The sequence below is a fragment of the Ascaphus truei genome, chromosome 1 (genome assembly GCF_040206685.1).
Source record: "Ascaphus truei isolate aAscTru1 chromosome 1, aAscTru1.hap1, whole genome shotgun sequence".
In the NCBI taxonomy this organism is placed as follows: Eukaryota; Metazoa; Chordata; class Amphibia; order Anura; family Ascaphidae; genus Ascaphus; species Ascaphus truei.
Window position 1 is genome coordinate 5,922,405 of NC_134483.1, and position 18,160 is coordinate 5,940,564.

General features: G+C 53.5%; 1 protein-coding gene across 1 annotated transcript in view; it reads left to right on the plus strand.

Moving 5' to 3' along the window:
* The first annotated feature begins 10,196 nt into the window (after positions 1–10,196).
* The window catches only part of LOC142468791 (early activation antigen CD69-like), a 70,394-nt gene continuing 62,430 nt past the window's right edge, over positions 10,197–18,160 (plus strand). The window contains exon 1 of the mRNA XM_075575347.1: positions 10,197–10,305. Within this exon, the coding sequence (XP_075431462.1) occupies positions 10,224–10,305 (82 nt within the window). The 5' untranslated portion in view covers positions 10,197–10,223. The remainder of the gene's footprint in view (positions 10,306–18,160) is intronic.

Consider the following 18,160-nt stretch of genomic DNA (forward strand, 5'->3'; position numbering starts at 1 on the left):
GGGCTCTGTCACATCCCCAGCACATAGCGTGTAACTGTGCCGGCTCTGTCACATCCCCAGCACATAGCGTGTAACCATGCCGGGCTGTGTCACATCCCCAGCACATAGCGTGTAACCGTGCCGGGCTCTGTCACATCCCCAGCACATAGCGTGTAACTGTGCCGGGCTCTGTCACATCCCCAGCACATAGCGTGTAACTGTGCCGGGCTCTGTCACATCCCCAGCACATAGCGTGTAACGGTGCCGGGCTCTGTCACATCCCCAGCACATAGCGTGTAACGGTGCCGGGCTCTGTCACATCCCCAGCACATAGCGTGTAACCGTGCCGGGCTCTGTCACATCTCCAGCACATAGCGTGTAACCGTGCCGGGCTCTGATTACTTTAACTCATAACCAAGAGCAGGAAGCCTCAGGAACAGAAGCGAGGACATGTCTGACTTGGAGGTGAAAGCTTCGCTTCCTCTGCCGGGCGCCGGCACTGAGAGGAGCGTCATCTCATCCCCTCATACAGGTGAGACCCCCGAGAGAATTAGGGAGAGAGGGAGAGGGAGAGGGAGAGGGAGAGGGAGAGGGAGAGGGATAGAGATAGAGATAGAGATAGAGAGGGAGAGAGATAGGCAGATAGAGAGAGAGAGAGAGAGAGAGAGAGAGAGAGAGAGAGAGAAAGAGAGAGAAGACAGTGTGTGTGAGAGAGAAGACAGTGTGAGAGAGAGAAGTCAGCATGAGAGAGAAGACTGTGTGTGAGAGAGAGGTCAGTGTGTGAGAGAGAGAGAGAGAGAGAAGTCAGCGTGAGAGAGAGAGAGAGAGAGAGAGAAGTCAGCATGAGAGAGAGCCCCTGAATGTAACTGTGATGACTTCTTTGTATCATATAAAAGATGAATATGTAAGGATCCCTGGATCTCGGCGGATCTCGGCGGATCCCGGCATATCTGTTTATCTGTTTGACTGATGGTGGATTGATGACTGACAAACAGTCTTATCACCACCGTGTATTAGATAAAGATTGTAAAAACCCTACAAAGTTTTTATTTATTATGCAGATCTTAATAGTTAAAAAAATATCCAAAAATACGTATAATGTCCGATGAATTTTACTACGTTTTAAACGGCGGCATTAATCCTATTACACACAGGTCTCGCTGTGTCACTTTCAGGGGGGGGGGGGGGCGGAGGCGCTGCCCCTTTAAATGTTTCAGAAACTCAGGATACTGCTAATACCCACAGGGGTGTAATCAGGGAACAGAAAGGTTCCCACATCCCGGGTCAGAGACCCCAACTTCCTGTTATTAAAGTGCACATTACAGTATGAAGCTCACAATGCATGCAGGTCAGTGGCAAGGAAAGGGTATACTGCCCCAGGGTATACTGCCCCAGGGTATACTGCCCCAGGGTATACTGCCCCAGGGTATACTGCCCCAGGGTATACTGCCCAAGGGTATACTGCCCCCTCTGGGTATACTGACCAGGGTTACAGTACAGCCTCTGGGAATACAGCCCCAGTGTATACTGCTCCCTCTCGGTATACGTACCAGCACATAGCGTGTAACGGTGCCGGGCTCTGTCACATCCCCAGCACATAGCGTGTAACGGTGCCGGGCTCTGTCACATCCCCAGCACATAGCGTGTAACCGTGCCGGGCTCTGTCACATCCCTAGCACATAGCGTGTAACCGTGCCGGGCTCTGTCACATCCCTAGCACATAGCGTGTAACCGTGCCGGGCTCTGTCACATCCCCAGCACATAGCGTGTAACGGTGCCGGGCTCTGTCACATCCCCAGCACATAGCGTGTAACGGTGCCGGGCTCTGTCACATCCCCAGCACATAGCGTGTAACGGTGCCGGGCTCTGTCACATCCCCAGCACATAGCGTGTAACGGTGCCGGGCTCTGTCACATCCCCAGCACATAGCGTGTAACCGTGCCGGGCTCTGTCACATCCCCAGCACATAGCGTGTAACGGTGCCGGGCTCTGTCACATCCCCAGCACATAGCGTGTAACCGTGCCGGGCTCTGTCACATCCCCAGTACATAGCGTGTAACGGTGCCGGACACTGTCACATCCCCAGCACATAGCGTGTAACCGTGCCGGGCTCTGTCACATCCCCAGCACATAGCGTGTAACTGTGCCGGGCTCTGTCACATCCCCAGCACATAGCGTGTAACCGTGCCGGGCTCTGTCACATCCCCAGCACATAGCGTGTAACCGTGCCGGGCTCTGTCACATCCCCAGCACATAGCGTGTAACTGTGCCGGACACTGTCACATCCCCAGCACATAGCGTGTAACCGTGCCGGGCTCTGTCACATCCCCAGCACATAGCGTGTAACCGTGCCGGGCTCTGTCACATCCCCAGCACATAGCGTGTAACCGTGCCGGGCTCTGTCACATACCCAGCACATTGCGTGTAACGGTGCCAAGCTCTGTCACATCCCCAGCACATAGCGTGTAACGGTGCCGGGCTCTGTCACATCCCCAGCACATAGCGTGTAACTGTGCCGGGCTCTGTCACATCCCCAGCACATAGCGTGTAACGGTGCCGGGCTCTGTCACATCCCCAGTACATAGCGTGTAACGGTGCCGGGCTCTGTCACATCCCCAGCACATAGCGTGTAACCGTGCGGGGCTCTGTCACATCCCCAGCACATAGCGTGTAACCGTGCCGGGCTCTGTCATATCCCCAGCACATAGCGTGTAACCGTGCCGGGCTCTGTCACATCCCCAGCACATTGCGTGTAACCGTGCCGGGCTCTGTCACATCCCCAGCACATAGCTTGTAACGGTGCCGGGCTCTGTCACATCCCCAATACATAGCGTGTAACCGTGCCGGGCTCTGTCATATCCCCAGCACATAGCGTGTAACCGTGCCGGACACTGTCACATCCCCAGCACATAGCGTGTAACCGTGCCGGGCTCTGTCACATCCCCAGCACATAGCTTGTAACCGTGCCGGCCTCTGTCACATCCCCAGCACATAGCGTGTAACGGTGCCGGGCTCTGTCACATCCCCAGTACATAGCGTGTAACGGTGCCGGGCTCTGTCACATCCCCAGCACATAGCGTGTAACGGTGCCGGGCTCTGTCACATCCCCAGCACATAGCGTGTAACCGTGCCGGGCTCTGTCACATCCCCAGCACATAGCGTGTAACCGTGCCGGGCTCTGTCACATCCCCAGCACATTGCGTGTAACCGTGCCGGGCTTTGTCACATCCCCAGCACATAGCGTGTAATGGTGCCGGGCTCTGTCACATCCCCAGCACATTGCGTGTAACCGTGCCGGGCTTTGTCACATCCCCAGCACATAGCGTGTAACCGTGCCGGGCTCTGTCACATCCGCAGCACATAGCGTGTAACCGTGCTGGACACTGTCACATCCCCAGCACATAGCGTGTAACCGTGCCGGGCTTTGTCACATCCGCAGCACATAGCGTGTGACGGTGCCGGGCTCTGTCACATCCCCAGCACATAGCGTGTAACTGTGCCGGGCTCTGTCACATCCCCAGCACATAGTGTGTAACCGTGCCGGACACTGTTATATCCCCAGCATATAGCGTGTAACTGTGCCGGGCACTGTCACATCCCCAGCACATAGCGTGTAACTGTGCCGGGCTCTGTCACATCCCCAGCACATAGCGTGTAACTGTGCCAGGCACTGTCACATCCCCAGCACATAGCGTGTAACTGTGCCGGGCACTGTCACATCCCCAGCACATAGCGTGTAACTGTGCCGGGCACTGTCACATCCCCAGCACATAGCGTGTAACTGTGCCGGGCTCTGTCACATCCCCAGCACATAGCGTGTAACCGTGCCGGGCTCTGTCACATCCCCAGCACATAGCGTGTAACTGTGCCGGGCTCTGTCACATCCCCAGCACATAGCGTGTAACCGTGCCGGGCTCTGTCACATCCCCAGCACATAGTGTGTAACCGTGCCGGACACTGTCACATCCCCAGCATATAGCGTGTAACGGTGCCGGGCTCTGTCACATCCCCAGCACATAGCGTGTAACCGTGCCGGGCTCTGTCACATCCCCAGCACATAGCGTGTAACCATTCCGGGCTCTGTCACATCCCCAGCACATAGCGTGTAACGGTGCCGGGATCTGTCACATCCCGAGCACATAGCGTGTAACTGTGCCGGGCTCTGTCACATCCCCAGCACATAGCGTGTAACCGTGCCGGACACTGTCACATCCCCAGCACATAGCGTGTAACTGTGCCGGACACTGTCACATCCCCAGCACATAGCGTGTAATGGTGCCGGGCTCTGTCACATCCCCAGCACATAGCGTGTAACGGTGCCGGGCTCTGTCACATCCCCAGCACATAGTGTGTAACTGTGCCGGGCTCTGTCACATCCCCAGCACATAGCGTGTAACGGTGCCGGGCTCTGTCACATCCCCAGCACATAGCGTGTAACGGTGCCGGGCTCTGTCACATCCCCAGCACATAGCGTGTAACGGTGCCGGACACTGTCACATCCCCAGCACATAGCGTGTAACGGTGCCGGACACTCTCACATCCTCAGCACATAGCGTGTAACCGTGCCGGGCTCTGTCACATCCCCAGCACATAGCGTGTAACCGTGCCGGGCTCTGTCATATCCCCAGCACATAGCGTGTAACCGTGCCGGGCTCTGTCACATCCCCAGCACATTGCGTGTAACCGTGCCGGGCTTTGTCACATCCCCAGCACATAGCGTGTAATGGTGCCGGACTCTGTCACATCCCCAGCACATTGCGTGTAACCGTGCCGGGCTTTGTCACATCCCCAGCACATAGCGTGTAACCGTGCCGGGCTCTGTCACATCCGCAGCACATAGCGTGTAACCGTGCCGGACACTGTCACATCCCCAGCACATAGCGTGTAACCGTGCCGGGCTCTGTCACATCCGCAGCACATAGCGTGTGACGGTGCCGGGCTCTGTCACATTCCCAGCACATAGCGTGTAACTGTGCCGGGCTCTGTCACATCCCCAGCACATAGTGTGTAACCGTGCCGGGCTCTGTCACATCCCCAGCACATAGCGTGTAACCGTTCCGGGCTCTGTCACATCCCCAGCACATAGCGTGTAACTGTGCCGGGCACTGTCACATCCCCAGCACATAGCGTGTAACTGTGCCGGGCACTGTCACATCCCCAGCACATAGCGTGTAACTGTGCCGGGCTCTGTCACATCCCCAGCACATAGCGTGTAACCGTGCCGGGCTCTGTCACATCCCCAGCACATAGCGTGTAACTGTGCCGGGCTCTGTCACATCCCCAGCACATAGCGTGTAACCGTGCCGGGCTCTGTCACATCCCCAGCACATAGTGTGTAACCGTGCCGGACACTGTCACATCCCCAGCATATAGCGTGTAACGGTGCCGGGCTCTGTCACATCCCCAGCACATAGCGTGTAACCGTGCCGGGCTCTGTCACATCCCCAGCACATAGCGTGTAACGGTGCCGGGATCTGTCACATCCCGAGCACATAGCGTGTAACTGTGCCGGGCTCTGTCACATCCCCAGCACATAGCGTGTAACTGTGCCGGACACTGTCACATCCCCAGCACATAGTGTGTAATGGTGCCGGACACTGTCACATCCCCAGCACATAGCGTGTAACCGTGCCGGACACTGTCACATCCCCAGCACATAGCGTGTAACTGTGCCGGGCTCTGTCACATCCCCAGCACATAGCGTGTAACTGTGCCGGGCTCTGTCACATCCCGAGCACATAGCGTGTAACTGTGCCGGGCTCTGTCACATCCCCAGCACATAGCGTGTAACCGTGCCGGACACTGTCACATCCCCCGCACATAGCGTGTAACTGTGCCGGACACTGTCACATCCCCAGCACATAGCGTGTAATGGTGCCGGGCTCTGTCACATCCCCAGCACATAGCGTGTAACGGTGCCGGGATCTGTCACATCCCGAGCACATAGCGTGTAACTGTGCCGGGCTCTGTCACATCCCCAGCACATAGCGTGTAACCGTGCCGGACACTGTCACATCCCCCGCACATAGCGTGTAACTGTGCCGGACACTGTCACATCCCCAGCACATAGCGTGTAATGGTGCCGGGCTCTGTCACATCCCCAGCACATAGCGTGTAACCGTGCCGGGCTCTGTCACATCCCCAGCACATAGCGTGTAACGGTGCCGGGCTCTGTCACATCCCCAGCACATAGTGTGTAACTGTGCCGGGCTCTGTCACATCCCCAGCACATAGCGTGTAACGGTGCCGGGCTCTGTCACATCCCCAGCACATAGCGTGTAACGGTGCCGGGCTCTGTCACATCCCCAGCACATAGCGTGTAACGGTGCCGGACACTGTCACATCCCCAGCACATAGCGTGTAACGGTGCCGGACACTCTCACATCCTCAGCACATAGCGTGTAACCGTGCCGGGCTCTGTCACATCCCCAGCACATAGCGTGTAACCGTGCCGGGCTCTGTCATATCCCCAGCACATAGCGTGTAACCGTGCCGGGCTCTGTCACATCCCCAGCACATTGCGTGTAACCGTGCCGGGCTTTGTCACATCCCCAGCACATAGCGTGTAATGGTGCCGGGCTCTGTCACATCCCCAGCACATTGCGTGTAACCGTGCCGGGCTTTGTCACATCCCCAGCACATAGCGTGTAACCGTGCCGGGCTCTGTCAATCCGCAGCACATAGCGTGTAACCGTGCCGGACACTGTCACATCCCCAGCACATAGCGTGTAACCGTGCCGGGCTCTGTCACATCCGCAGCACATAGCGTGTGACGGTGCCGGGCTCTGTCACATCCCCAGCACATAGCGTGTAACTGTGCCGGGCTCTGTCACATCCCCAGCACATAGTGTGTAACCGTGCCGGGCTCTGTCACATCCCCAGCACATAGCGTGTAACCGTTCCGGGCTCTGTCACATCCCCAGCACATAGCGTGTAACTGTGCCGGGCACTGTCACATCCCCAGCACATAGCGTGTAACTGTGCCGGGCACTGTCACATCCCCAGCACATAGCGTGTAACGGTGCCGGGCTCTGTCACATCCCCAGCACATAGCGTGTAACCGTGCCGGGCTCTGTCACATCCCCAGCACATAGTGTGTAACCGTGCCGGACACTGTCACATCCCCAGCACATAGCGTGTAACTGTGCCGGGCACTGTCACATCCCCAGCACATAGCGTGTAACGGTGCCGGGCTCTGTCACATCCCCAGCACATAGCGTGTAACCGTGCCGGGCTCTGTCACATCCCCAGCACATAGCGTGTAACCATTCCGGGCTCTGTCACATCCCCAGCACATAGCGTGTAACGGTGCCGGGATCTGTCACATCCCGAGCACATAGCATGTAACTGTGCCGGACACTGTCACATCCCCAGCACATAGCGTGTAACCGTGCCGGGCTCTGTCACATCCGCACCACATAGTGTGTGACGGTGCCGGGCTCTGTCACATCCCCAGCACATTGCGTGTAACCGTGCCGGGCTTTGTCACATCCCCAGCACATAGCGTGTAACCGTGCCGGGCTCTGTCACATCCGCAGCACATAGCGTGTAACCGTGCCGGACACTGTCACATCCCCAGCACATAGCGTGTAACCGTGCCGGGCTCTGTCACATCCGCAGCACATAGCGTGTGACGGTGCCGGGCTCTGTCACATCCCCAGCACATAGCGTGTAACTGTGCCGGGCTCTGTCACATCCCCAGCACATAGTGTGTAACCGTGCCGGGCTCTGTCACATCCCCAGCACATAGCGTGTAACCGTTCCGGGCTCTGTCACATCCCCAGCACATAGCGTGTAACTGTGCCGGGCACTGTCACATCCCCAGCACATAGCGTGTAACTGTGCCGGGCACTGTCACATCCCCAGCACATAGCGTGTAACGGTGCCGGGCTCTGTCACATCCCCAGCACATAGCGTGTAACCGTGCCGGGCTCTGTCAAATCCCCAGCACATAGTGTGTAACCGTGCCGGACACTGTCACATCCCCAGCATATAGCGTGTAACGGTGCCGGGCTCTGTCACATCCCCAGCACATAGCGTGTAACCGTGCCGGGCTCTGTCACATCCCCAGCACATTGCGTGTAACCATTCCAGGCTCTGTCACATCCCCAGCACATAGCGTGTAACGGTGCCGGGATCTGTCACATCCCGAGCACATAGCGTGTAACTGTGCCGGGCTCTGTCACATCCCCAGCACATAGCGTGTAACCGTGCCGGACACTGTCACATCCCCAGCACATAGCGTGTAACTGTGCCGGACACTGTCACATCCCCAGCACATAGTGTGTAACGGTGCCGGGCTCTGTCACATCCCCAGCACATAGCACGTAACGGTGCCGGGCTCTGTCACATCCCCAGCACATAGCGTGTAACCGTGCCGGGCTCTGTCACATCCCCAGCACATAGCGTGTAACTGTGCCGGGCTCTGTCACATCCCGAGCACATAGCGTGTAACTGTGCCGGGCTCTGTCACATCCCGAGCACATAGCGTGTAACGGTGCCGGGATCTGTCACATCCCGATCACATAGCGTGTAACTGTGCCGGGCTCTGTCACATCCCCAGCACATAGCGTGTAACCGTGCCGGACACTGTCACATCCCCCGCACATAGCGTGTAACTGTGCCGGACACTGTCACATCCCCAGCACATAGCGTGTAATGGTGCCGGGCTCTGTCACATCCCCAGCACATAGCGTGTAACGGTGCCGGGCTCTGTCACATCCCGAGCACATAGCGTGTAACTGTGCCGGGCTCTGTCACATCCCGAGCACATAGCGTGTAACGGTGCCGGGATCTGTCACATCCCGAGCACATAGCGTGTAACTGTGCCGGGCTCTGTCACATCCCCAGCACATAGCGTGTAACCGTGCCGGACACTGTCACATCCCCCGCACATAGCGTGTAACTGTGCCGAACACTGTCACATCCCCAGCACATAGCGTGTAATGGTGCCGGGCTCTGTCACATCCCCAGCACATAGCGTGTAACGGTGCCGGGCTCTGTCACATCCCCAGCACATAGTGTGTAACTGTGCCGGGCTCTGTCACATCCCCAGCACATAGCGTGTAACCGTGCCATACTCTGTCACATTCCCAGCACATAGCGTGTAACCGTGCCATACTCTGTCACATTCCCAGCACATAGCGTGTAACGGTGCCGGGCTCTGTCACATCCCCAGCACATAGCGTGTAACGGTGCCGGGCTCTGTCACATCCCCAGCACATAGCGTGTAACGGTGCCGGGCTCTGTCACATCCCCAGCACATAGCGTGTAACGGTGCCGGGCTCTGTCACATCCCCAGCACATAGCGTGTAACGGTGCCGGGCTCTGTCACATCCCCAGCACATAGCGTGTAACGGTGCCGGGCTCTGTCACATCCCCAGCACATAGCGTTTAACCGTGCCGGGCTCTGTCACATCCCCAGCACATAGCGTGTAACGGTGCCGGGCTCTGTCACATCCCCAGCACATAGCGTGTAACGGTGCTGGGCTCTGTCACATCCCCAGCACATAGCGTGTAACCGTGCCGGGCTCTGTCACATCCCCAGCACATAGCGTGTAACGGTGCCGGGCTCTGTCACATCCCCAGCACATAGCGTGTAACTGTGCCAGACACTGCCACATCTCCAGCACATAGCGTGTAACGGTGCCGGGCTCTGTCACATCCCCAGCACATAGCGTGTAACGGTGCCGGGCTCTGTCACATCCCCAGCACATAGCGTGTAACGGTGCCGGGCTCTTTCACATCCCCAGCACATAGCGTGTAACGGTGCCGGGCTCTTTCACATCCCCAGCACATAGCGTGTAACGGTGCCGGGCTCTGTCACATCCCCAGCACATAGCGTGTAACGGTGCCGGGCTCTGTCACATCCCCAGCACATAGCGTGTAACCGTGCCGGACACTGTCACATCCCCCGCACATAGCGTGTAACTGTGCCGGACACTGTCACATCCCCAGCACATAGCGTGTAACCGTGCCGGGCTCTGTCACATCCCCAGCACATAGCATGTAACGGTGCCGGGCTCTGTCACATCCCCAGCACATAGCGTGTAACGGTGCCGGGCTCTGTCACATCCCCAGCACATAGCGTGTAACGGTGCCGGGCCCTGTCACATCTCCAGCACATAGCGTGTAACCGTGCCGGGCTCTGTCACATCTCCAGCACATAGCGTGTAACCGTGCCGGGCTCTGATTACTTTCACTCATAACCAAGAGCAGGAAGCCTCAGGAACAGAAGCGAGGACATGTCTGACTTGGAGGTGAAAGCTTCGCTTCCTCTGCCGGGCGCCGGCACTGAGAGGAGCGTCATCTCATCCCCTCATACAGGTGAGACCCCCGAGAGAATTAGGGGGAGAGGGAGAGGGAGAGGGAGAGGGAGAGAGAGGCACTAAAAACATAGATTGTAAGCTCCACGGGACAGGGACGTGCCTGAAAAATGTCTCTGTAAAGCGCTACGTAAAACTAGCAGCGCTATACAAGAACACGCTAAAAAAATGTGTCAACAAACGTGTTGTCTTTCTCCCAGGGGGTTACGTGTAGGTCTCTCTCCCAGGGGGTTACGTGTAGGTCTCTCTCCCAGGGGGTTACGTGTAGGTCTCTCTCCCAGGGGGTTACGTGTTGGTCTCTCTCCCAGGGGGTTACGTGTTGGTCTCTCTCCCAGGGGTTTACGTGTTGGTCTCTCTCCCAGGGGGTTACGTGTAGGTCTCTCTCCCAGGGGGTTACGTGTAGGTCTCTCTCTCAGGGGGTTACGTGTAGGTCTCTCTCCCAGGGGGTTACGTGTAGGTCTCTCTCCCAGGGGGTTACTTGTAGGTCTCTCTCCCAGGGGGTTATGTGTAAGTCTCTCTCCCAGGGGGTTATGTGTAGGTCTCTCTCCCAGGGGGTTATGTGTAGGTCTCTCTCCCAGGGGGTTACGTGTAGGTCTCTCTCCCAGGGGGTTATGTGTAGGTCTCTCTCCCAGGGGGTTACGTGTTGGTCTCTCTCTCAGGGGGTTATGTGTAGGTCTCTCTCCCAGGGGGTTACGTGTTGGTCTCTCTCCCAGGGGGTTACGTGTAGGTCTCTCTCCCAGGGGGTTATGTGTAGGTCTCTCTCCCAGGGGGTTACGTGTAGGTCTCTCTCCCAGGGGGTTACGTGTAGGTCTCTCTCCCAGGGGGTTATGTGTAGGTCTCTCTCCCAGGGGGTTACGTGTAGGTCTCTCTCCCAGGGGGTTACGTGTTGGTCTCTCTCCCAGGGGGTTACGTGTAGGTCTCTCTCCCAGGGGGTTACGTGTAGGTCTCTCTCCCAGGGGGTTATGTGTAGGTCTCTCTCCCAGGGGGTTACGTGTAGGTCTCTCTCTCAGGGGGTTACGTGTAGGTCTCTCTCCCAGGGGGTTACGTGTTGGTCTCTCTCCCAGGGGGTTACGTGTTGGTCTCTCTCCCAGGGGGTTACGTGTAGGTCTCTCTCCCAGGGGGTTACGTGTAGGTCTCTCTCCCAGGGGGTTACGTGTAGGTCTCTCTCCCAGGGGGTTACGTGTAGGTCTCTCTCCCAGGGGGTAACGTGTAGGTCTCTCTCCCAGGGGGTTATGTGTAGGTCTCTCTCCCAGGGGGTTACGTGTTGGTCTCTCTCCCAGGGGGTTATGTGTAGGTCTCTCTCCCAGGGGGTTACGTGTAGGTCTCTCTCCCAGGGGGTTACGTGTTGGTCTCTCTCCCAGGGGGTTACGTGTTGGTCTCTCTCCCAGGGGGTTACGTGTAGGTCTCTCTCCCAGGGGGTTATGTGTAGGTCTCTCTCCCAGGGGGTTACGTGTAGGTCTTTCTCCCAGGGGGTTACGTGTTGGTCTCTCTCCCAGGGGGTTACGTGTAGGTCTTTCTCCCAGGGGGTTACGTGTAGGTCTCTCTCCCAGGGGGTTACGTGTAGGTCTCTCTCCCAGGGGGTTACGTGTAGGTCTCTCTCCCAGGGGGTTACGTGTTGGTCTCTCTCCCAGGGGGTTACGTGTAGGTCTCTCTCCCAGGGGGTTACGTGTTGGTCTCTCTGGTATGTTGTGGGACTACCAGAGTGTGGGAGGGTAATGTTGATTGTATTACTGTGTGAGGTATTACCTCGGGTACCATTACGTGATGAGTGTGTAATTATCGGCAAAATGCAGTGTCCATACTGCAGCTGAGTATAAAAAATGCAACATTAAATATTCCGAGCACCGACCTTTCATCTGAGCTACGGAGCCGGATCTTATCTAAAGGAGAGTACATGGTTAATATTGTGTACGCTTTCCCTTCTGCTGCCAGAATCACTCTACTCTTTCCTAGATCTGTCTCAGCATCTCCACTCATGAAATCCCTCTCCTGGCTTCCAATCAAATCCCGTATCTCACACTCCATTCTTCTCCTCACTTTTAAAGCTTTACACTCTTCTGCTCCTCCTTACATCTCACCCTAATCTCTCACTATACCCTCTTCTGCCCCTCCTTACATCTCAGCCCTAATTTCTCGTTATGCACCATCCCGACTCTTGCGTTCTCAAGGATGTCTTCTTTCTACCCCCTTTGTATCTAAATCCCTCTCCTGCCTTAAACCTTTTTCCCTGACTGCCCCACACCTCTGGAATGCCCTTCCCCTCAGTTCCCGACTAGCACCCTCTCTATCCACCTTTAAGACCCACCTTAAGACACACTTGCTTAAAGAAGCATATGAATAGCACTGTGGATATTCTGAACACATGACACATAAAGCTTGGCCCCCTGCAGACGCACTTACCAGAACTCCCTCCTACTGTCTCTGTACGTTCTCCCTACCTACCAATTAGACTGTAAGCTCCTCGGGGCAGGGACTCCTCTTCCACAATGTTACTTTTATGTCTAAAGCACTTATTCCCATGATCTGTTATTTATATTATCTGTTATTTATTTGATTACCACATGTATTACTACTGTGAAGCGCTATGTACATTAATGGCGCTATACAAATAAAGTAAAACAAATATAATCACTGCGCTTCTCCATGTAAAGAGCATGCAGCTAGTGAAGGAAATGGCCATACAAATGTGCAAAACAGAAAGTGAATCCCTGCGCTTCTCCCATAGGGATAGCAATCACTGGGGAATATATATATATATATATATATGTATGGTGTAAATACCTATAAGAAAAAAGGAGACTTTTGGTATACATCCTTTGATCAAATAATGCCAAGCCTGCTAACCACGTCAAGGTAAGTCTCTTTAGCAGGTCCCTACGCTAAATGCATATTAGTGTTATGTGAAATAAGCCCAGAAGGGGTTAAAATATCAAAGCATATGCTTGTATAACCTAGTGCAATTAAAAACTGGTATATACCAGTACAGATACTCACATGTAAGTGAAGTGGAATAAGGGGACCTTGCTAGGAGATTATATACCTAGAAGAGGAGGGGCTGGCCTGCCACAAACTGCTCAATAAGCAGTTGCAGGTGATTGGCTAAATATATTCAATTACACCATAGTAGTGTTGCCCTCTAGGAGCGTGCTGCAAAGGATTAAAATCGGCCCAACAAATAATGTAAAACAAATATAATCACTGCGCTTCTCCATACATATATATATATATATTCCCCATTGATTGCTATCCCTATGGGAGAAGCGCAGGGATTCACTTTCTGTTTTGCTATACAAATAAAGACATACAATACAAAAAAATTGGAATAGCAAAAATAAATGCAGTATAAAATAACAGCGCAAAGTTTGTATACTGAAAATAGTGAGCAGAAAATAAAAATAGAAAATATAATTACTTAAAGTTCAGTTCGTTCGCTGCTTGAGGTCTGAAATTTCCCAAGACCTTTCTCCCACGATGGTCAGTGGTCAGGGATTATTATGCCCGTCAGAAACACTAACTTGTTGATACTTTCGGAGCTAGAATCAGTTGCACGTGGGCGACATGTAGAAGTATTTGAAACCGACATTTCCACCTGGGTTGAAGAGCGTTCTTGCGCAGGAAATGCTCCACCATTACCCAGCCGCCTTCATTTAGATGCTGCTGCTTGGTATTCTCCCTGGTGGATTGAGCGGCTCGCACCTGGGAATAGAGAGACGAAAGCAATTTCATTCATTTCACACAATAGACAACCTTTTTCGGAAGGATAGGACAAATAGAAGGGGAGTTGGAGTGTGTTTATATGTTAAACCGGATATAAAACCTATTATAAGGGATGATGTCTATGAAGGGAATGATGAAAATGTAGAGACCTTGTGGATAGAAATTAGCAGTGGAGGTAAAAGTATAAAGAAAATGTTTGTGGGAATATGCTATAAACCACCAAATATCTGTGAGATTGAGGAAGCTAAAATACTTTTGCAAATGGAGAAGGCATCAAAACTGTGTCATGTTTGCATAATGGGGGATTTTAATTATCCAGACATAGACTGGGGCAATGAGATTAGCGTTACAACAAAAGGAAACAGGTTTTTGGAAGTGCTTAAAGACAATTATTTGACCCAAATTATTGAGGAACCAACCAGGAGAGGGGCAGTTCTGGATTTGGTCATATCAAACAATGTAGAAGTAATAACAAAGATTCAAGTCCTGGAACATTTGGGTAACAGTGATCATAACATGGTCTCATTTGAAATAAATTATCAAAAAACATTACTTGGGTTCAACAAAGACTTTAAACTTTAGAAAGGCAGATTGTAATAAACTGAGGTCTAATATAGTAGTAATACACTGGGATGATATTAGTAGTAACTGTTACGCCGATGCTCGCCACAAACCGGGACCGGACCGCGGGGCTGAGGTGGGGTTATATAATCACGACCTTAGTCCACGCAGACTGATCCGGAGTGCGCAGTTCGTAGTCGTACATCGCAGGGTCAGGATTGGAGAAGGCAGCATCGTCGTTAATGAAGCAGGAGTTCGGCAACAGGAAATCAGGAGTGCCCCGCTTCAGCTTAGGAGCGTGAGCGCGGGGGTGGCTTCTGCGCGAGGTGCGGCCTCGGCCCATGACGCCGATCTCAGCAGGAGGAGACAGCAGGCTGGCCGAAGTTCACCGCAGGGCAGCGTCGGGAAGAACCAACGCTTCAGCGCAGAAGTCCAAGACAGGCCACTGCAAGAGGATCGCAGCAGGCCGCAGGAAAGGAAGGGTAGCCACTGCTAGGAGGGAATGCAGCAGTTACCACTGCTGGCATCAACGCTTCAGCACAGACGTCCAGGGTAGGCCACTGCAAGGAGATAGCAGCAGGCCGTAGGACAGGAAGGGTAGCCACTGCTAGGAGATAGCAGCAGGCCAGTGCTGGCAACAACGCTTCAGCACAGACGTCCAGGACCAGGCCTCTGGATACTCAGGAACTTGGAAGGTAAGAACGCTAGGAGAGAGGCCTGGGGTGGTTTGTGGCAGAGACAGTAACATAGAGGTAGGAATAGTTATGCTCGGCGCTGGTTCAGAGCCAACGCCTAGAATATAAAGGGCGGAGATCCAATCACAGGAGGAGGGTGTGTGAGAATTCCTCCAATGAAAGAGCACAGGGCAGAAGCTGCAATGAGAGGCAGCACCTGTGCCATAGATTGCCAGAGGAAGCTTGCAACTGCACAGGTCTGCAAGGCTATAGTCAAAGCCAGTAGTGGATTCCTTACAGTACCCCCCCCCCTTCAGGTGAGACCTCCGGACGAACAAGATCCATCACAGATTTGGGGAACATGGAATTGTTCCTAAACCTCCTTAGGCGAGAGGTGGCGTTGAAAGCCCATAGTTTGTTGGGATTCCTTACAGTACCCCCACCACTGGGTGAGAAGCCTGGGTGAACAGGACCATTCATAGGTCTGGGAGACATTGAGTTGTTCCTGAAGTGTCTCCGGCGAGAATTAGGTCCACAATCCAGGTGTACATTGGCGAGTGCCATGAAAGACAGCGGTGGTACTGCAGTTCTTGGTACATGAACAATGGGACCTGAGGGCTCCGGAATGGGAACATCAGAAGGGCAGTAGCCAGGTGTCCGGTGCATAGTAATAGTCCAAGAGTACAGGACACAGATTGTCGGACAAAAATGGCAGAGGGACCTTCAGAGAAGGCAATGTCTTTGGTGAAATCAGCACGGAGGAAGTTGCGAGAGTCTTTAGCTTCCAAGGAATTCCGGGTGGTGGTTAGCAAGGGAATGCGGCGGGAGGGTTCACTACACACTATTGCAGCGGTACTTTTGATACCAAGCAGGGTTGCTATCCCAAGCAATTTGCGAGAGTCTGTAGCAGTGTGTATGCAACTCATGGTACTGGCAGTTGAAGAAGGATCCGCTTCCTTTGGTTTGTGATCTTTAGAGAGAATCAAATCCGAAATTGTGGCCTTGGCGAAGGACATAATAAGCATGTCTATACCCATAGTGGACCCATAGAGAACAGGAACGGACGCTTCAGGTAAAGCGACGAGGTCCAGTAAGGGTGTCTTCGTCTTAGGGAGAGGCCAATTGCCATACAGATCGGGCACTTTGGGCACCGCACAGAGACCTGCGAGTAAGGAGTCTGTTTGAAAGGTGAGAAAACAGATTTTATCCAAAAAACAAGGCAGGCGGTTAAGCGGTGCATCAACCTTAGGGAAAAAAGTCTTGGGGTTAAAGCTGGGTGCCTCCAACACAGAGAAAGAAGACAGAGAACTAGAGCTTGGCTTCGGAGTGGAGGTCCCAGGTACCCAGGTCTCACATGATACTGTGGGAGAAGCAATGCAAATTGTTACTGTTTTAAACATAGGGTTTTTAACATCGGTAGCTCCAGGCACCTTTTTGAGAGGTAACCCTAGTTTTGGGACAGGACAGTCAATAGCAAGTACCCCAAGTATTGTGGAAGACACAGAGAAAAATAAGTCCATTTTAAAGACGGGATCTCCTGAAAAAAAGGAAAGTTCCAAATGCGATACCCCTGAGTTCGTGGTAGTAGACATACAGTCAGTAGTGGATACCCCGAATACTGTGGGCGAATCAGCGTGAAACAGTATTATTACAGGAATAGGCATCCCAGACTTAAAGTCATTTTTAATCATCCCGGAGGCTGTGGCATGATCCGTGAGAGAAACTGGGGTAAACTCTCCAACAGACACAAGGGACATCTTGCTTTTTACAGAATTGGGTCCCTGAGAATCCCTAGTGAGGGCATCAGACTCCATGGGAAACTTAGTGACAGGGGTTTTGGAACTGATTAAAGGAATTGCAGGTATCACAGATTTAATAGGAGAAATACCTTGCAAAACAGAAATTTTAGTAAAGGTGATAGGCATCACAGATAGGACAGACAGAAGTAAGCTAGGCAAGGTTGCTTCTATAACAGAAGATTTGGCAGCGGCAAAGCTTAACTCAGCGGCTGCTGGAGAACTTTTAACTACAGTGAGAAGGGACTGCAGATTTACAAAGTCAGGGATAAAGGGAGTCTCAAACTTGAAAGCCTGATCCTTCAAAAAGAAGGGCCCTAACTTTAATGGTACTGAGGGAGCAACAGCAGATACGCTGATCTCAGAAGGGGTCACTTGGAAAGGAGCATAATATGTACTGTTCGCTTTAAACCCTAGGATTTGAGAAAAGGAGAACTCAGACAGTGCAAGTGGGGCAACCACGACTGTGCTGGCCTCTGAAGTGGGTATTTGGGAAAGAGTGTCTGGGACATCAGAAACGACAACAGATTCCACGAAAAGGGGTCTATGCTCAGAAGCATGGGTCTCAGCTCTCTGAGTGACAGACGGGGTGAGTGAAATACCTAGGAGTGGGGATTAGAGAAACAAACGGCTCCAGAATACTTTTTACTGGAGCCAGTATTATTGCCGAAAGTTCAGGGGGCATAACCCCGAGAATTTTAGCCGAGTCAGAGGACAAAAGGGGTTGATCCTCTGAGGCTAAGGAGGTGCCCTGACTGACGAACTAAAGGGATCTACCAAGGAAAGTTCACAGGGCTGACCTGCAGGGGTTAACATAGGAAAAACCCCAAGGGTTAAATTACTCTGTACCTGATAATCAGAGAAATAGAAGCTAGTCTCCGAGAGTGGGGTCATAGGGGGTTCTGCCTCTTGCCCTAGGGACCTATCATTAGACTGCGGAATACTAGGGTTAGCAGTAGGGACCTCACAGAGCAGACTAGCAGGGGTTAATACAGAAAAAACCTCGGAAACAGAGCTTAGAATTTTTGGTTTAGGAAAAGAGGGCAAACAGGATTCATTCTCTGGTGCTAGGGAAGACACACTGACCTGGGGACTGCAGGGATTTACA